General features: G+C 43.2%; 1 protein-coding gene across 1 annotated transcript; it reads right to left on the reverse strand.

Annotated features, from left to right (window-relative positions):
* Nucleotides 1–6,048: 6,048 nt before the first annotated feature.
* On the reverse strand, nt 6,049–7,143 carry LOC112346003 (putative methylesterase 13, chloroplastic). The gene is made up of 4 exons (XM_024673909.1): nt 6,842–7,143; nt 6,584–6,724; nt 6,393–6,515; nt 6,049–6,336 (listed from the first exon to the last, which is right to left on the reverse strand). Exons 1-4 carry the CDS (start codon nt 7,115–7,117, stop codon nt 6,064–6,066), a joined length of 813 nt encoding a protein of 270 aa, XP_024529677.1. The 5' UTR covers nt 7,118–7,143; the 3' UTR covers nt 6,049–6,063.
* Between the last annotated feature and the right edge of the window lie 14,043 nt (nt 7,144–21,186).

Genomic DNA, 21,186 nt, shown 5'->3' on the forward strand with positions numbered 1-21,186 from the left:
TAAACTTCTTTATTCGAACTTTAGTTGGTAGAAAACTAATGTATTTGAATTCAATGCATACCTCTCTCAACTGTGTCGAGAGATCTCTTTTTCTTTTGGCCTACAAAATGTTGGTAAAGCTTGTCTACCATCCACCATTTCTCCACCTCAATGCATTGAAGATTTGCTTTAGATAGTTTATCATCAGTGGATATAGATTGGTGTTTGCATATTTGAATAGCATGCGATAATGCCAGTAGTATATTTCTCTTGAAAGAGAACTAATTTACAAAGAGAATGATCACATTTAATTTATAATCCAAAGCAATACAATAATTCACCAAGATCTGTCATTTTTTATTGTTTGGTGAAGCATAAATCTGTGCTTAGTAGATGCAGTTATTAAGTCATTTATGATAAATATAATTATTCCAATCTACTTCAGTATGAGTAAAGCCTATGAATTGCATGGTTTTGACTTGCTTTAAGCCCCTAAGGTTGAGAGTCAAACTCATTGAGAGCATTGAGAGCCAAAAAGTCACTTGTGTGACTCATTTTAAGTATTAATATCAACACCAGCCAGCCAAAATTGGAGGCAACCTGTTTCATATATTTTGGAGTGGAGGGCTCATTAACAAATAAATGAGAGTGGAAAATGATAAGAAAATGAGAGATAACTTCCTTGCACCCAGGAGCTAGTGGCAGCCAAGAATGAGAGCATCCCAACAAATAGTAAGCTTTTGGGCGCCAAGATTCTGCATGGTCCTGCTTACATGAGAGTCACCCATGAAAGCTCTAGAGAACTAAGGATGGTGGCGGTGAGTATGGTCTGTGGACAGTGAGATATGGTGGCATGTTAATTTTAATTCTGGAAATCTAAGGCAATTTAAGGTTAATCATAGATTAAATATTGTCAAAGTTTTTAATATTTTACTAGATCACTTATGGGTATTATTCTAATTTTCTTAGGTCTAGTTTGCTTGTTGCTTGTCTTGGATCATATGGAGGCATGTTATGAGATCTAGGGAATACAAGTAGAGGTATCAACATTAAGGACCACAAAATGCAAGGCTCTAGGTGAGAAGTGTAATGCTGACAATGAAATAAGTGAATTCTCACATGCATAAATGATAATAACAATAGTAGCAAAAGGTGCATTTTTATTTATGGGCTATTTTCCTTTATCTTTAAATCTTGCTTTTTTTGGTTGTTTATATGTTGCTAATATGGCTAACAAGACATGTATAACTCACTTATTTGCCTAATGATTTTATTTTAAGTATGGTGTAAATTGAACTAGCCTTGATCTAACATAGTTAGTCCTAATAGAGTTTAGTGTGAACAATTTTGCAAGATTTTGAAATTATATTTTCCATGATTTTGATCTAGAACATTGATTTTAATATTTTAGAAATAGTTGTTCAGTTAAGGCTCAATTTTTGTGTTAAAAGAAATATAATTATACTCTTTTGGGTATTAAATACTATATTATAGTGTATATAATAATATAATAAAGTGTCATTTATTTATTATTATTAGTTGCACATCAATCCAGTCAGAGGCAAAAATTATAGGATGGGATGAATATGTTAATGCAAGGTAAAGAACTTGTTTTCTTATTCCTTTTGGAAAGGTATAAAAGATTTAATGACTATGCTTTGGCCGAGGAATTTCTTATAGGTAGCTAGTGAGTCTTAATATAGGGGCCCTTGCTTGGGCCCTTGCTACTAGAGGCACTAAAACTCAAAGTATAACCACCATAACAAACAACTCTTATTATTATAATGCTAACATATCAGGCAACAATAATGGCAACTTTTGAGTGTAGTAGAATTATAAAGAAGAGGATGACTAGCAAATTGATCAACTTGTTTAATAACCTAATAAGATGACATAAATTATCTACAAAAAACACTTTCACAACAAGGAAAGAAAGTATTAGTTATTTGATATATTGAATCTATAAATAAATGAAATGAAGTTACTTTTCTTTTTTTTAGTCATTTAATCATTCATAAGTCTAACATTTTGGCATGATGTGTTCCTTCTTACAGTAGACAACAACATAAAGCTCTTAAAGATGTATGGTTGTTTGTGGGGCTGTTTGCACTTACTAACACTACTTTTACACTACTATTGAAAGGTCCTCTTCCTACTATTTCTCTCTGCTATTATTAACTTGTAATTTTTAACTTGTAATTTTTGTATAGTCTTCCTTATGGCCAGTGTTGCTACTAATGCCACTAGTAAGACTTGCACAGATAATTATAGCGGGAGCAACACCTTTATACCCATATGGACCACCTCTACTAGTACCAATACTCCTCTACCATATAATTTCCAAATCCAAAGCCTCCACATCTACGATAATACTGTAAAATATTGTAAAGTGTTATAAAATGTTATTGTAAAGTAATGGTAGCAACACCTCCTTATTGGACATAGTTATATAGAGCTTGCAAACAAAGATACAATCAAAATTAAATGAATATGCATCCATACCTATACATATTATCATCATCAACTTTTTAATATTAATTTTATCCAGGAATACAAGTATCCAATTTAGTATGATATCTTTATTAGCTTTACCTCTATATTTATTTATTTGTTTCGTGGTAATAACCCTATAGCTCCCACAAGATTTCAACCCTAAAAGGATGCTATAGCTTTTTGATTTGTTCCTCTACCACCACCACCAAAAATATTGCTATTTATAATGCTGAGAACAAGTGAAATGCTACAAAAAAGTGAAATTAAAACTCAAGTAAAGTTAAGTTCTTTCGAATGTAAAATACTTACTATCCTTCACCAACTTTATATCTGATGTTGCTAGCATTTTTTCTTGATTGAACCTCATATTTACTTCCTATTCTTATTATGCTAAATGAATCATCATCATTCTAAATCACACCCTCTTATCGATCTTTAGACTAAAAATGTCAATTGATTCATTAGTTTTTAGGAGCCTTGCCATTTACATTTGATGGAGATTGATCTTCTGGTCTGTATTTAGAAACAAACTATAGTGTTTTGAATAGAAGTTAAAACTACAAATCTTACTTATCATAATTATCCATTTTTATAAAGAGTTTTGAGTGGTAGTTTATTCTTGCTTTTTTTTAGTTTTGTTCTAGTGTTAATGGTATTGAAATGATGCTTTAACTTTGATATTGTTAAAGTTGAGATGAAATGTTTCTCCTTAGATATGTTAAGGAAGTTAAATTTTCCATTTATGGTGATTCATGTGGTTGATGGTTAGTTAATTTTCATTGGAGATTAATAATTTGTTTTAGTAATCTTGATGAAAAATGGTGTTAATGATATAACTATACCTATATTGTTAACATTCATGCATTTAGCATTTAAAGGAGTTGAGTGGCAAATTGAGTTAATCTTATTTCTCAATGAAATGCTTATTAGGGGTTTAGCTTTGGCTTTTTTTAAATATTGATTTAGTCATGGACTATGTTATCTTTGTAAAATGAAACGTTAATAATTGATATTAAAGTTGTTGGATCATTGTTGGAAGGAATGATAATTATTGCATTATTATTGGTGATGGATGATTTGCTGTCTTCAATGATGATTATGCCTCTTTATTAATAGGGTGATTGACGATTTTTAGTAGTGGTTAATTATCTTCTTTGATGATTTTTGGCTTTCTATTTTACTATATATTCTTTGTGGTTCACTCTAGATTCATCTATTGGGTTTAAGATATTAATAGAATGTTGCTTACGCTTACTTTAATAACTCTAATTATTTGGTATTGTTAAGAATGACTCTCAATTTAACGAATATAAACTTTCAAAACTCATCCAGTTACCTTCATCTTATTAGATCTAGCAGACTTGTCCGAGTATATCATGTGCATGGTGAAACTATCTAGTTATAGGATAGCTATTGTCAACTAGTTATATAACTTGCCTTTCATTTGATATTCCTAATTTTGTTGAAAAGGTGTGACTATTTAAACAACTTTAACTATATCTAAACTTTATCCACAAATTTTGTTTATTTACTTATGGGGGTTGGGGTTTTAGGGTTCTGTCTTTATGTCATATGTAGGTAGGGGCATATCACCTTTTGTAAACTGGGTGACTTTTATAATAACAAGAGTGGCTAACTTCATTGATCATTTCCTTCAGCAACAGCTAAATGGTTCTTGAGTGTTAGCACATTTATGTTAGATAGAGAGGTAAGCCCATAACTCATTTAAGTTAATACATTTTTCACAAAGTAAACACTTTGAATACCATAAACTTTTTTTTGGAGTTATTTCCTTAATTGTGGTTTAAGCTAGAGTATGTATTGACAAAGAAGTTGATCTTCGCAAGGAGGGGGGGGGGGGGGGGGGGGGCCCGGAAAAAATTTCCCAAAGGGGGTTTAAAAAATTGAAAGTTCCCCATCAACCCCTTAAAAAGTTCCTCTTTTGCCACCCCGAAGACAAGAGGTTAAAATTTTTGCCCCCTTTATCAATTTCCATCTAAGCTAATTGAGAAATTGGTTATTATGTGTGTAGATAAACATAAGGTAGAACTACTATATACTTTTTGCTAAGCATACTTAACTCGATGAGGGTTGCACTTGGGAACCTCTATAATATTAAATTTAATCCCTTAATATTTGTTCTCGCTATCATTTCTTATGTGTTAGTCCCATTTTGATTCTATTAGCTATTTATGAAAAGATTTTATATTTTCTAGTTATATATATATATATATATATATATTTTATGGAATGTAGAGATTGTTCTAAACATAATTTGATTTTGTCCTAAAAATTAACTATTAGGATTAGGATGAAATCCCAAAGCATGCTTTCAAATGGGGGTTCCAAATATAGTAGAGATAGTAAGTAAGTTAGGCATGACCAACTAATTTAAGATATATTTTAGTTCTTTGTTTAAGTGTTTTTGTTTTTGTTTTGTGTCCAACTTGGTTTAAACCCAAGCTCCATACTATACAAAGTGGTGGAATACTTATATCCTTGTATTAGACCATTAGTATGATGAAATAACATCAATTGAATCCATTATTATAACCCACTTAAAATCATCATGTTTACAAATTTTTCACAATCTATAAATCCTTTTATTTCTCTAGTGAATGATTCAAAGCTCTACTTTTAAGCAGTAAAGAATTCAGATTGCAATTTTTAATGTTTCTTCATAAGTATAGGATTCATCTCTTTTAACACCAAAATGGTCAAAGTGGCATTATGGAGAGGAAAATGCTCTCAACTTTAAATATCACTTGATATATCATGAACTATACAATTCTAATTTTTTATTTTTTTTTGAAGTAGCTCATATAGTTATTTGCCTGAGTCACACTAGAGTAGTGCTTGTACAAATGAAATCCAAAGGTTGATCATATTTGAGTTTTTTGCTATCTAAATTATGCTCATATATTAATTGAAGTTCATTAACATTTTGATTAATATTGCATATTATTTGAATAGTTTCTCTAAACTGATTTAGATAAAACATTAATCTAGTGCCTTAGACTAAACTTTGTTTAAACAAATATTGGGCTCATGGGATTGATGGGATTCCAGAAGAAGGGTGTGTGATTTAAGGAGATCCTAAAAACCATTTGGGAGAGTGGTATATAATCAAATTTTGGGGTAGCATGACATTGTTATTGGTCTTAATGAAATAGCATAGGCACAACTGTGTTAAATTCATAAAGCCCTTTCTTACAATCAAAGCAATCAAGAATCTCTTTCCTTTCACAATCTTTCTCTTGCCCTAATTTCTGTACCTAGAAGGAGCACTAAATTGGTTCAGTTCCAAAAGTTTTGAATCCCATGATACAATACAAAATTTTTTTGACCTTCAATTTGTATATTTTTAGTAAGTTCTTGACTATGATTGCTACTGAAGCATCTTTGGCTGCACTTTAATGTGTATGTCCTTTCCTAGCTAAAATGATATTTTAAAAGAACTAGAGAATTTAGAAAGTGCTAAGTTGAAAATGCATAGCATCTCCAATCTATTGCATTGGAAGCAAAAAGCATGATAAATTAATTATCATTAAATTTTCACATAGAACATTCCACCCATTATGAGAAATTAATCTAAAGCAGCAATTCTAACGTTGCTATATTGACGAGATTTGTGACGAGTAGCGTGGGCTGTGAGAAGAATGGCGAATGATCAGATGGAAGCTCAAGCACTAACTTTGGTGGTGTTCTCCGTATGAGATCTTCCTGATCAGTGGGCTGGAGCGCATGATCAAACGTTGCCTTGATGAAGTAGCGAGGGACTCTGCCATAACGAGCCCTTGTGAAGTTGACAGTGGGATCAAGAAATGGGAAGGACTTGAGGAGCGTTTTGGCGAGCACCACATCCTGCTCCAGGAAATACATACTTGGTTTACGTGGCCTATAGCAACAGTATAGCACACCTTGGTTGGAGAGGTGTTGTAGAGGAAGTTTTGGACCGTGGCAAAGTTATAACTCACTGAAACTGGTGTGCCCGAGCCGTTTGCGTACTCCACGATCACGTTGTTTCCAAAAGTTTGAAATATCTAAACTAGATCGGATAACGCAATTGTCAGGAACTCTTCAATCAAACGGACCACTAGAAAGAAGATACCTGCTTGAAGAGAGTCGCAGCAATTGGCCCACTGGGAAGCATCAAAGCAGAGAGGTATACCGCTGCTGCGATCTTCTCGGGATACATCTCGAGAACCAAAGTTAAGCTTAATCCCGCAAGGCTGCTCCCAACAAGAACCACCTGAATCAATGCAAGGAAAAGCTCATGATCGCCACCAAAAAGAAAAAGAAGAGATGATAAACTTTTCAACAGCAACAGCAACAACAACAACAAAACAACATCATCAACAACAATAACCTTTTCGTTTGCCGGCAGAGACTCCAAGATCTGGATCAATGGAGCCGAGTATTGCTCCAAAGTTTTCACTGCTTGGACGTCCGTACGGTCTCGTCCAGCGCTTGCCAAGTCTGGAGCATCCACTTGATGTCCTGCTGCTTGGAGTCTCTGAGTGACTTCAAACCAGCTCCACGCGCCCTCTCCCGCTCCATGGATGAGAACAAAGTGGAAGCCAGCATTGGATCGATCGAGCAAGAAAGACAACAGAAAGACGAAGATCAGTGCCAAAGTCTTCATTTCTGAATATCTATAATCAGGAAGAACCTCACAGACTCTTTGGTACCGTGCGAATGAGAGGACTGCTCAATTTATGCACAAAAGCTTCTCCTCTCATCGTCAAGAGCTGATCTAACTCGCCTTTTTGGCGATGCCGACACAATTGATTCGATTTACCTGAAGGCAAGGACTTTTTGGCAGCAGTATCTATCTTATTCCATAAATCTGGTTGCTTACCTTCGAAGATCCACTTGTGTTACTGACTTGCAAATGAATTTCCACCACTGAAATAAATGGAAGAGCAAAACACATCACTCCCACAAACAAAATTCAACACCAGCTTGACCTTTTTGCAACCTTTTTGACGTTCACTCGGACGTGAAACAATTGCTCTCGTACGGAAGAACGTCGCCAAAACTTCGGTAACAGTGAACAGGATCTTGACCGTGGGAGCGTTTTTCCAGTGGTCTCTTTTTGGCACGTCGGGAATGCAGTTCACCGCTGGAGTCCCAACTTTAAGACAGCGACTTAGAAGACAGCAGGTCTCTGGCTCTTCTTACCATAAATTCTACCTGAAGAATAAATGAGCTCTCGAATCCTCTCTCGACATGCAAGGCCATCTTTTCTTGGTTTCGGTTTTCATCGAGAACGCAAGATTACAAGGGGAATCCTGCAGCCTCCATGTCTCGTCTCCAATTGCCGAAGCTCTGGTGCCGGACGCCAAGTTCTCGTCGTCGCCAACAATGCCGGATATCTCTTTGGCCAGGATAAGCCGCTCAATCATCAGCCGCTGGGGACTTCGCAGTGGCAGTGTGGCTTACAGGGAGTCGAAAGCGGCATTGGTCCAGTGTTGCCAGGAATTGATGGTCTGTCCATCATCATCCTTCGTTAGAGGAGTTTTCGAGCAGATGCCTCAGCACAACATACTGCGAAAGTATTCTGATAAGACAATTGTAATTCAAAAAATATTTGTTGAATCCACGCCCTTACGGGATAAGAAAGGGAAGAATTCTTTGTGCTAATAAATTTATGCACATGAAGTAAAAAAACTCAATATGTCTTGTCGGTCCACTTGCCGTCCTCAAGAGTTACTTCTACAAAGGTGTATTTTTGCATGAAGACACGTGGCATGTTCTGCAAGTGATCAAGCTCTTGCAGCAGCCCAGCGAAGGACCTGGCAAGGCTCTCACTAACGAATCCCTCATAGCACACTCTTGCCCACCAAGGTGGCTTAACTCGCAGTGGCTCAAATTGCTCGCTGCTCCAGACGATCTCATGGAGAATTACTCACTGGTCTCCTGCGTGATGGCGCGGCTGAGTCTTCAATTTAAAAGCTGAACTTTGGCCCCAGCGTTGGTTAACCACGGTTAGCTAGGTAGCAGCCATCAGAGTGCCTCCATTGGCGGGACCAGATGTCACCGCAGTAAAGCGTCGTGCTGCAGCGATCAAGCTTTGTGATCTTCAAAGAAGCCCTGCATTAGGAATTATCATAGCAGCCAACTGCAACAACATCAAACTTCCCAGTTTTCATGGAGCAGCTAAAATTAATATGTTATTACAACTCTCAATCTTGTTCATCTCGAGCATTCTCAACTTGCTTGAAGAACCATGCCACTTAATGTGCATAACGGACAGTCAAACAAGACGTGGTATACATCTTCCACCAATATATGCAAATGCGGAGAGATCGAGGAAGAAGTGGGCGTTGGTGGCGACCATTTTCCACCTGAAGTCTGTCTGTAAGCTGCAATAGTGTGGCGAACCCCAAGGAGCACAATGGTGGTATCCTATGAATCCCAGTATACTACTTGGATTAACAAATGCCTAGTATATGTCGTACTGCATCGGTTGAGATGTTCTGTTTTATCTAGTCATCTATTTTTCCACGTCTGAGAACAGGTCTGACACAAGCGGTACCTGCCTCTGCAGCGAGCTGCTGGCCATCCTCGAACCACACCGTTGCCAACTTCAAACTTCAAACAAAACTCTAGATACATGTAACATCATCGTCATAGCATTGCTTCAAGCGAAAGCCTCACCTACATTCCACCTCTTGCAACTCATTAATCCAATTGATCAAATAAAGTTTATAATTATAAGCATGTTTGTAATTTATAAACACAAGATTAATCTTATTTCATATCAACCATTAGATGGTAGAATAAAAAATAATATATTAGAAAGGGTTTAAGAAAGTTTATAAATTATATACGTGTTTATAAATTAGGATTAATTTAAATAACAAGATGGTAGAATATCCTAGAATATCTAAGTATATTCTAAGTATATCCACTATCATCCCAGTTTGGTTAAGCAAACCAAAAAGATAGAAATTTTTTTATATATTAAAATTTCTAATATTTAATAACTATGAAGATTATAGTTCCTTTTACATTTATACTATATTAAGTGGTCATTCAACATCACATTTATTCTTATTTTATAATTATAACATTTATGTCATGTTTTGGTTGTGAATAAATAATAGATTGTTCATATAATTCTAGAGAGAGGTATAAATAAAGTGAGATTATTAAAATATTAAAAAATAAAGGATTTCACTGAAGACATAAATATTTATGCATCAGTTATTGAAATATCTGAAGAGATTTTATAGATGTAGCTTTTTTAGGTATAAAATATCTGCTATTTTTGGTAATTTAAACTAATTAAAATGAAATTATAAATAGTTTATAGCATTATCATCACTACTAAACAATCTGAAGTAAATGCAAGTTCTTTATTATAGCTTTTGGCATAATCTACACAAAAATATCACACTTTTCTATAATATATTTTGTAATATATAATACAAGTTGTCTTATTTTTGAAAGAAAGCATTTATGTAAAAAGAAATACAGTAAAATCTTTAGTTTATATTAATTAGTTACAATGAATTAAATTTGTACTTTTGAATGATCAATTTAAACTTTAATAATATTTTTTGGCCACTAACCCCCAATTTCAACTTTAACTCAATTTAGAAGCATTATTAGAGAGTTCTTTCAAGACTAAGTGTGCACCCGAGGCTTAGGATTTAATGGGTCCTATCTTATTCAAGTCTATACCAAAAGATATGAAGAACCTAAAAGTTTAGTGTGCTTAACTTTTTGTGTCTGTAGGGAGTGTAGCCAAACCTTAAGTCTAGTCTAACCCAGAGAGGGGGATTAAGAACACTTCATAACTTATGTAGTGAATAGTTGAAATCAAGTAAGAGCTGGTACAATAAGTGGGAACCTTGGAATGGAACTTAACTAAAGTTAAGGCAATAATGGTCAAATAAATAAGGTAAGTTGGCAAATTAGAAAGGAAAAATTTATAGCTTACAATTTGGTATCGAAGCCTTTTCCTTAGTTCTAACGAAGGATAGAGACTGATTATTGGGAAATGGCTAAGGCAAGGTATAAAAAAACTAAGACAGAGATAGAATTTCTTCTGATGCTAAAGCCTTTGGTCAAATAAAAGTTATGGATGAGAAATTCTTGCACAAGAAAGACTCTAGTGAGGAAACTTCTAAAAAAGAGTCAAGTGGTGAAGTTTGGTTATCCAAAGCTTGATTAAATGTTGTAAAAAGACAATTGGCATAGACCAATACTTTGTTGGAGACCTTTGTACACAAGCTAAAATATGATGAAAAGCAAAAGAAAAAGTAAAATATTACAAATGTTAGTAGTGCAAAAAGTATGGACCTTTAGTAGGGAGTGAGGCACAAAGTTAAACAAACCGAAGTGAATTCAGTCCCTCAAACAGTTCCCAAGTACAAACAAAAGCCCTTATTTGTGTTCAAAGGAGTGAATGTGTAAGCCACAAATTTTTCCTTTCCAATTTGCCAGCTTACCTCGTCTATCCGACCAACTCTGCCTTGGCTTGTGCTAAGTTCCCTCGCCAAGGTTCCCGCCTATGGTACCAGCTCCTACTTGGTCCTACTTGGTTTCAGCTACTCACTGCACGAGCAACGGAGTGTTAGCCATCCATCTACGGATTCCCAAATCTCTCCCAATCCCCTTCCCCGGGTTAGACTGGACTTAAGGTTCGGCTACACTCTCCGCAGGCACAAGCAGCCAAGCACACCAAGCCTCCAGGTTCCTAACACCCCTTGGTACCACAAGACTTGATCATGGGACCCTCTAAATCCCAAGTCTTGGGTGCAGCACTTGCTTCGGGACGTCGGGGTGAAACACCGTGGCCTAACGGCCCGGTATGGGTACCTCTACCCCCCCACTTCCATCCCGAAGGGAAGGCCCAAGCCCCTAGGAAGGGCGAGGACCAATGAGCCACAAGGTACTCAAGTGGGGCACCACTCCACATGAGCCGGGAGCACCACAGTCGGTTTCCCTTTCGGGAGTGGAAGCTGCTCTTGAGCACTTCCCTGGGTGGCCCCTCCGGCACCACTCAAGCCCATACTCACTCCCACCCAAGGCCCCTTGGCCCCAGTCTCAACCTCAAGTCAGTTTGGAAGCACTACTGGAGAGTTCCTTCAAGACTGGTTCCTGGACCTCACTATCCCTACTATACTTTTGGAACCCCCTACAGCCCCCCCCCCCCCTGGGAGACGCACACTTTGGGCTTTCACCTCTTGACCCGTATTAGTATTTGGACTTAGTTTCTGGCTCGGTCTCGGACCCGATTTCGGATCCGACTTCGGATTCGGTCTCGGACTCGATCTCGGACTCGATCTCGGACCTGATCTCGGACCCGACCTCGGACCCGACCTCGGACTCGACCTCGGACTCGGTCTCGGACCCGATTTCGGATCTCGGACTCCATCTCGAACTCGGTCTCGAACTCAGACTCGAACTCGGTCCCCGAGTTGGTCTCGGACTCGATTCCGGACTCTATCTCGAACTCAGTCCTAGAGTCGGTCTTGGACTCGATCTTCGACTTGGTCCCATTCGATGAACTCTTTGTCATTTTGGTCATGCTTTTGGGGTTCCTTTAGCCTACGACACCTCGGCGAGTTGGTTCCTTACAACTCCACCACCCATAGAAGAGGTTCGATGCCCACATCGAACGTCTTGTTTTATCCTACGACTTGTTGACCATGTCTCCGGGGGTATCCCCCCATTTAGCGGTGTGCCTAAGTTAGCCTCCCCGGCCAAGAGCCCATGACAATGGAATATAGGTGTCCCTATACCCCTCACCTCACCACGCCCTAGTATGGGGTCGGGACTTAAACCCAGCGTTGCTTTACTAGGGGGTTGGGACTCGAACCCAACCTCCGTAGAATACGTCTACGGATCCGACATCCCCGCGGGGAGTTGGGCGTAGTGCCCTACGCCTGGTCGACCTATCCAACCCATGCTAATTAGCTTACCTTTGGCACGCCTTCAGGTCCCAACATATGCCACTTGCTCAACTTTGCAAATTGATATTTTTAATTGAACTTTGCATAAGTACATAGAGTTCTACCATGCAGAAATTCCTCCACTAGATCTCGCGCGTTCGCTAGGTTCTCCTCCGGTTCCCATGTTGCTTCGTAGTATGGAAATCCTTTCCACTTCACATGGAACTCTCTCACCTTGCGTCCTTGTCGCTTGCTCTTGCGCGCATTGAGGATGGCCTCGACTTCGTATTCCTCTTCCCCTTGGATAACCTCAGGTAAAAGTCTCACTTGGTCCTTGCGAAGCGGATCCTCAAAGTACGGCTTGAGTAAGTTCACGTGGAACACTGGGTGCATCTTCCCCATCTCTCGAGGAAGTCGGAGTCGGTAAGCCACTTTACCGATTCTGCCTCAATCTCATAAGGCCCTGCGAACCTGCTTAAGGAACTCAAGATCAATTCATTTACAGGAATACATGCATCTTTACCTTTGGGTCAACTTTCGGCTGATCCCACTTGGTAGTCTGAGGTTCTTGGTGTTCAGCTACACCTTCTCCCCAGCTTGGAACTCTACATCCCGACGCTTCTGGTTCACGTATTTGGTTTGCCTTTGTTGAGCCCGTTCCAAGGAATCCCTCACTAGATTCCAAATGCTGAGTCTTTCCGCCGTGAATGCCTCCACTGTGGGCAACTCTCCATGATACTCGGCCACGCCGAGTTCCACAGGACCTTCAATAGCTCACCCATTGATGACTTCCCATGGACTCACCCCGATACTCGAATGTGGTGAGTTGTTATAACACATTTCCACAAGTCCCAAATGACTTACCCAATCGGTCTGGTCTCCCGAGACATAGCATCACAAATAATCCTCCAGCTGCCTATTCACCCTTTCCGTTTGTCCGTCTGTCAAGAAGTGTTAGTGCCAACAACTTGACTTAATACCCCATACATGTCTGTGGGTGATAGGCTGTGCTGAATTTCAACTTGGTGCGATACTGTTCCAGGAGAGTCCTCCAGAACCTACTGGTGAAGATCTTATCTCGATCTAAGATGATCTCTTCCGGTCTTCCCCGCACTCGAACCACTTGTTCGAAGAATAGCTTTGCCACACCTTCCGCATCCACCTCCGTTGTGGTGGGTATGAAATGTGCCATTTTCGAAAATCGGTCCACCACCACGAATATCGCATCAAACCCCTCGCTTGGGGGGAGTCCCGTGATGAAGTCCATTGTAAGACATTTCCACGGACGATCTGGAATTGGGATGCTTTGCAGCAAGCCCCCACTAGCCTTAGTCACGGCTTTTACCTGCTGACATGTTGGACATGTCTTTACATAGTCTTGGACGTCCTTAGCCATATCTGGCCAATGGTACTTCCTCTTGAGTAAGCCCATCGTCTTGGGCACTCCATCGTGTCCTGCAAGAGGTCCGTCATGACACTCTTCTAAGGCCACCTTCCTTAGTTCCCCTTCTGGAACATACACCCTCGTTTGCTTGTAATAGATGAGTCCGTTGCGTTCCGCATAGCCCGTTTTCTCTTCCGTTGGCAGCTCACCTCTCTGGTGAGCTTCCCGTGCCTCTAGATTCCTCAGCAACACTTCTTGTGCTAGACCATCGTTCTCATATGCTGTCCGCACATTGTCCTAGAAGGTTGCTGTTGCGCTGGATATTGCCAACCTCAAGCTTGCTTTTCGACTTAGTGCATCCGCCACGATGTTGCTCTTCCCAGGCTTGTACAGAATCTCGCAATCAAACTCGGCCAAGGCATTGGCCCACCGACCTTGTTTCCCTCTTAGGTCGGGCTGTGACAAGAAGTGTTTCGTTGCCACATTGTCCGTGTAAACCTTGAAGTGCCTCCCAAGGTAATGTCGCCACTCCTTGAGCGCCTTGACCACCGCAAACAATTCCTTCTCATGGGCAGGCCACTTCCGTTGAGCCTTGTCCAACTTCTTCGAGAAGAACGCTACCGGAAAGTCCGAAGCATCCATTTCTACCTCAAAGTCCTTACCAAAGTTTGGTAATGCCAATACGGGAGCCTTCCTCAACTTCCCTTTGAGGTGGACGAATGCCACCTTGCATTCCGCTGTCCATACCATCTTCCCTTTTCCTGTTTGGTCTGTTAAGGGCAGGGCTACTCTCGAATAGTGTCTGATAAACTTTCGATAGTAGTTGCATAGCCCCAAGAATGCCCTCAACTCGTGTACATTCGATGGTCGCTCCCATTCCTGGATCGCTTGGACCTTCTCTGGGTCCAGCTTGAGCCCGTCCTGGCCCACCACATGCCCAAGAAACTTTACCTCTTGTTGAGCAAAGTCACATTTGCTCTCTTTAGCATACAATTTGTGTTCCCTTAGTTTCTCAAACACCTTCGCCAAGTCTTCGGCATGCTCCTCTAGCGTCTCGCTATAGATCAGGATGTCGTCGATATAGACGACCACGAAGTGATCCAGATAGGGTACAAAGATGTGGTTCATTAGCGCCGAAAACGTTGCCGGCGCATTACATAGCCCGAAGGGCATCACCAGAAACTCAAAGCTCCTATACCTCGTTCGACAGGTTGTCTTTTCGACATCTTCCTCGGCTACCCTAATCTGGTAGTATCCTGACCTTATGTCAATCTTCGAGAAGTATTTTGCCTTTCCCAACCTATCGAATAGGTCCTCAATCCTGGGCAAAGGGTACTTGTTTTTCTTTGTATATTTGTTGAGCAACCGGTAGTCTATCCACATGCGCATAGATCCATCTTTCTTTTTCACAAATAACACCGGCGCCCTATATGGCGACTTGCTCAACCTAACATACCATTTGTCCACCAACTCCTCTAGTTGGCACTTGAGCTCCTTGAGTTCTTTTTCGTTCAAACGATAAGGGGGATGCACCACCGCCTCAGCACCCTCGACCAGCTCAATCTTATGTTCTATCGGTCGTGCTGGGGGTAGCCCCGCCGGTAGCTCCTCCGGCATGGTATCTTGGAATTGGTCCAACACCTGCTGGATCACTAAAGGTACTTCTTCCATTCCTGTCTTTTTGTCACTCTTCACCAGAGTAAGCACAAAAAGGCCACCTTAGTTCCTTTTGTGAGTTGTCCTCTCGTGGACACCAGGTTTAAGCAGGAATCTTTGGCCTTGCTTTGCCCTACCTTTAGATCTTGGGCCTCCACCCTAGATCTTCTTCCTTGCGCATTCGCCAGTACCACAAGGTTTCTACCTTGTCCATGCAGGGCTACCACGAATCGATTGAACCAGTCCATTCTGAAGATCACGTCAAATCCCGCCATGTCCAACACAGTGAAATCCATGTCCACCTTCCAAGTCCCCACTTCGACTCTTGCTTGTCGAAGTACCTCATCAGTGCTTTGGCTACCTTGAACAAACTCTATAGTCCTTGGTTCGCCTAGCCGCTGCACCGTTAGTCTGGTTTGCCGGACTATGTCTGCAGCCACAAAATTATCCGAAGCACCCGTATCAATAAGGATCTTAACAAAGCTACCTCCGAGCTTCCCTCGGAGGGCTAGTAGATGTCACGAACGACTCTCTACCAAAGTTGCTCGTGTAATGAGTAACTTTGAGTTAGGGACTGGATCACATACCTCAGTTTGGACTTCACCCGACTTGATGGCCATATTGGCTCTGGCCTTCTTCGGGTAGGGACATTCCCTCGAGAAGTGTCCCGCTTCACCGCAGTTGTAGCATACGTTACTTCCCACGCTGCTATACGACTTGACCTTCTTATCCGTGGGTTTGTCTCTTTTGGCTTGACTCCCCCACGTACTCGCTCGCTGGCCACCGGATCTGCCTTTCCGGAACCCCGAGGACTCATTCTTAGAGAAACTCTTCTTGAATTTCCCTCTGCTAAACGTTCCCCTTGGTTTGGCCCCTTTGCTAAACGTGGATCCTGACCCCATCGTGTTCCCCTTTCACAGGTTATCGTTGAAATGCACCTTGATGGCCACATCCAACGCTTCTTTGTAGTTGGTCGGGTTCCACCGCATCACTTTGCCGCGAGCCCAGGTTTGCAAACCTGATATGAAGGCATGGAACGCATCCATATCCCCCATGTCCGTGACAAGTATCCTCTTTGCCATAAACCCATTCACATACTCCTGAATGGTTCCGGTCTGCTTCAGCCTACTCAGCTCGTCCCTTAGATGCAGAGTAGCATTCGGAGGAACGTAAGTTGTGCGGATCCTCACCTTCATCATTTCCCAAGTGCAATTTTTGCTCTCAGCTCCTCGGTCTTTGAAAAGAATAGCGATTCCTGAGCATCGTTTGGCTGCTACTAATCAATGTCAATTCTTCGAAACTGCCCAAGCACTGTGGCCCTTGTGATCAATCCCAGCCACCGGTCCTTCGTTGGCCTCTGTCATTCTCCACCAAGACTTGGCATTATCTGCCAAGTATGGTTTTGCACATGGGACCTTCTCCGAGCTCGGTAATCGCAACACTCGGAAGTAGTCCTCCATATCATAAAACCAATCCTCCACCACCTTATAGTCGTTCACTCTCTTGAAGACCGGTGGGGGCTTTGGTTTGTACTTGGGAACTGCCTGAGGGACTGATTCCACTTCGGTCTGTTCGACCTTGTCTGGTTTTGCCTCAGTCCCTGCCGAAGGGTCTGCACCTTCTGCGCTGCCAGCATCCGTAGTCTTTCGCTTTTTCTTTCGCTTCTCATCACGCTTTAGCTTGCGTACGAGAGTCTTTAGCAGGGCATTGGTCTGTGCCAATTGTCCTTCTAGAACATCCAATCGAGCCTTGGACGACCGAACCTCATCACCAGACTCCTGTTTGGAAGTTGCCTCACTAGAGTCCTCCTCATGCAACGATTCCTCATCCATAGCCTCCTGTTCGACCGGAGGCTCTAGCTCTGGAGGAGGTTCCGTCTCTGCCTGGGTTCACTTACGTCCTGCCCTTGCCATCTCCCAGCAATCCGCCTCTATCCTTCGCTAGAACTGAGGAAGAGGCTCTGATACCAAATTGTAAACCACAAATTTTTCCTTTCCAATTTGCCAGCTTACCTCGTCTATCCGACCAACTCTGCCTTGGCTTGTGCTAAGTTCCCTTGCCAAGGTTCCCGCCTATGGTACCAGCTCCTACTTGGTCCTACTTGGTTTCAGCTACTCACTGCACGAGCAACGGAGTGTTAGCCATCCATCTACGGATTCCCAAATCTCTCCCAATCCCCTTCCCCGGGTTAGACTGGACTTAAGGTTCAGCTACACTCCCCGCAGGCACAAGCAACCAAGCACACCAAGCCTCCAGGTTCCTAACACCCCTTGGTACCACAAGACTTGATCATGGGACCCTCTAAATCCCAAGTCTTGGGTGCAGCACTTGCTTCGGGATGTTAGGGCGAAACACCGTGGCCTAACGGCCCGGTATGGGTACCTCTACCCCCCCACTTCCATCCCGAAGGGAAGGCCCAAGCCCCTAGGAAGGGCGAGGACCAATGAGCCACAAGGTACTCAAGTGGGGCACCACTCCACATGAGCCGGGAGCACCACAGTCGGTTTCCCTTTCGGGAGTGGGAGCTGCTCTTGAGCACTTCCCTGGGTGGCCCCTCCGGCACCACTCAAGCCCATGCTCACTCCCACCCAAGGCCCCTTGGCCCCAGTCTCAACCTCAAGTCAGTTTGGAAGCACCACTGGAGAGTTCCTTCAAGACTGGTTCCTGGACCTCACTATCCCTACTATAGTTTTGGAACCCTCTGCAGCCCCCCCGCCCCCCCCCCCCCCCCCCTGGGAGACGCACACTTTGGGCTTTCACCCCTTGACCCGTATTAGTATTTGGACTTAGTTTCTGGCTCGGTCTCGGACCTGATTTCGGATCCGACTTCGGATTCGGTCTCGGACTCGATCTCGGACTTGATCTCGGACCCGATCTCGGACCCGACCTCGGACTCGACCTCGGACTCGGTCTCGGACCCGATTTCAGATCTCGGACTCCGTCTCGAACTCGGTCTCGATCCGGACTTGAACTCGGTCCCCGAGTCGGTCTCGGACTCGATTCCGGACTCTATCTCGAACTCGGTCCTAGAGTCGGTCTTAGACTCGATCTTCGACTTGGTCCCATCCGATGAACTCTTTGTCATTTTGGTCATGCTTTTGGGGTTCCTTTAGCCTACGACACCTCGGCGAGTTGGTTCCTTACAGAATGATAATACGGTGGAGGATTAATTTTATGATATGAAAGATTACTTCTGAGCATTGTAGTTACCGAGCTCGAAAAAATCTCTGTGTAAAACCATACTTGGTAGATAATACTAAGTTGTGGTGGAGAACAACAGAGGCTAACGAAGGACTAATGGCCACTTGGGAAATGATGAAAACAAAGATCTGTGCAATTTATATTTCTCTGAATACTACTCTACATCTAAGAAATGAGCTGAATAGGCTGAAGCATATAGGAATTATTCAAGAGTATGTGAATGCATTCATAGTGAAAACAATCCTTGTCATAGACATATATGACATAGATGCATTCCATACCTTCATATTAGGCTTATAAACTTGGGCTTGAGGCGAGGTGATATGTTGAAACTCAACCAACTATAAGGAAGTATTGGATGTAGTTATTAATATGCATTTCAATGATAACCTGTGAAAGGGGAACACAATGGGGTCAAGGTCCACATTTAGCAAAAGAGCCAACCAAGAGGGACATATGGCAAAGGGAAATTCAAGAAGAGTTTTTCTAAGAATGAGTCCTCAAGGTTTCAGAAAGGCAGATTTGATGGATAACGAGCAAGTATGTAGGTGTAGGCGACTAATTTTTCCATTCTACTTTAGTCACTTAACCACACCTCGGACCACTTGGAGGAGTCTCATTCACAACCTCCATTAGTCCAATTCAGGACTTGGGACTTGCTAGCCCCAAGAATGGCATCCATGCCACTCAACACTTGCACCTGGTCCGAGTGCTCCACGTGTCCGGTCCTGAGACCGACACCCAAAGGTACCACTGACATCTCGGCCCGTTACGCTAAGGCCATGCCCATTCACCTTTGCTGCACTAGTGGTTCAACACCACTTGCATCACCACCTTGTCTCTCCAAGACTGGGCCATGTGTCCACGAGTGGTCATCCTAGATCCACTCCTTAGCATCCTTAGGATGCCCACAGACCTGGGGAATTGCCTTCCCCAAAGTCCCTTTGTCAGTTCCTACCAAGTCCCTTTCTGCCCCTGGCCGTGTTTGCCAACACTGCCACTGGATCGAGGCCCACAGGCCCGACCACTAAGTCCCACGGTCCTCTGGGACTTCCTCACCACACGACTGTGTCCTTGGTCACTACCCCAGAGGACTGCTCCTCTTCCTTTCCACAGTCTGGGCCTTTGGGACGACATTTCGGAACACCGTGGCCTTACGCGAGCCACCTGGGTACTCTCCCCACTTATCGCCTTTAGGTGCTCTAGCCATGGGCTTAGAGCGAGGTTCCGTTGAGCCACGCCTGGTATCCAAGTAGGTAGTGCCACCCACACTTGGACTGGGAGCATCGGCCAGTCGATCTCCCGGGGGAACTAGAGCCGGCTCTTGAACACTTCACCAAGCTACCCCGCTTGTCGGTCCGTATTCACTCTAGTCTTGGACTTCCCAGCGGTCAGTTCATCACCCAACACTGGGTCTGGCCTTCCTGGGCCAAACTAGCCTTTCCTGGCCAAACTGGCTCCACTGCAGTCCTCCCCCTCTATACTTTTGGGGCTCACCAAACCCCCCAGGGTCTGGGAGACGAACGCTTTGGGCTTTCACCCTCTCAGGCTCCGGACTCGGACTCGGACTCGGACTCGGACTCGGACTCGGATTCGGACTCGGACTCGGGCTAGGGCTCGGTCTCGGCCTTGGCCTCGGTCTCGGTCTCGGTCCCGATCTCGGTCTCGGTCTCGGTCTCGGTCCCGGTCTCGGTCCCGGTCTCGGTCTCGACTTCGGACTCCATCTCGGACTCCATCTCGGACTCCATCTCGGGTCCATCTCGGGTCCATCTCGGACTCCATCTCGGACTCCATCTCGGGTCCATCTCGGACTCCATCTCGGACTCCATTTCGGGTCCACCTCGGGTCCACCTCGGACTCCATCTCAGACTCCATCTCGGACTCCATCTCGGGTCCATCTCGGGTCCATCTCGGACTCCATCTCGGACTCCATCTCGGGTCCATCTCGGACTCCATCTCGGACTCCATTTCGGGTCCACCTCGGGTCCACCTCGGACTCCATCTCGGACTCCATCTCAGACTCCATCTCGGGTCCATCTCGGACTCCACTTCGGACTCCAACTCGGGTCCATCTCGGGTCCACCTCGGACTCCATCTCGGACTCCATCTCGGACTCCATCTCGGACTCCACTTCGGACTCCAACTTGGGTCCATCTCGGGTCCACCTCGGACTCCACTTCGGACTCCAACTCGGGTCCATCTTGGACTCCACTTCGGACTCCAACTCGAGTCCATTTCGGACACTCCCACGTGTCATGTGTTGGTCCTTTTGGGTCCCTTTTTGGAGCCTCGCCTTTTGCTTGCTTCGTGCTCGTTCCTTGAGCACTTCGTTGGGAGTTCCACTCCCGCTCTTGACTTTTCAAGTCGGAGCTTTTGGTCCAAACGTGTTACGCTCGTTTGGCTCTCACTTCGGCCACTACCATGTGGCGCCCTTCCGGCTCCACTTTGGGGCCTAGGGATTTCTGTCTCACAACTCCACCACCCATAGACGAAGTTCGATGTCCTCATCGAACGGTAAACCATTTTGTAAAGTAACACTCGTATGTGTTACCATTTCCATCCTTG

Source organism: Selaginella moellendorffii, unplaced genomic scaffold, assembly GCF_000143415.4.
Source record: "Selaginella moellendorffii unplaced genomic scaffold, v1.0 SELMOscaffold_11, whole genome shotgun sequence".
In the NCBI taxonomy this organism is placed as follows: domain Eukaryota; kingdom Viridiplantae; phylum Streptophyta; class Lycopodiopsida; order Selaginellales; family Selaginellaceae; genus Selaginella; species Selaginella moellendorffii.

What these genes read in the sequence shown, in the direction of transcription:
- LOC112346003 (XM_024673909.1), bottom strand. Translation starts at nt 7,117, where the DNA reads ATGAAGACTTTGGCACTGATCTTCGTCTTTCTGTTGTCTTTCTTGCTC. An exon ending in CTGCGACTCTCTTCAAGCAG is followed by an intron (nt 6,516 to 6,583) that starts GTATCTTCTTTC and finishes GATCTAGTTTAG; the next exon opens with ATATTTCAAACTTTTGGAAA. An exon ending in ACAACACCTCTCCAACCAAG is followed by an intron (nt 6,337 to 6,392) that starts GTGTGCTATACT and finishes TTCCTGGAGCAG; the next exon opens with GATGTGGTGCTCGCCAAAAC.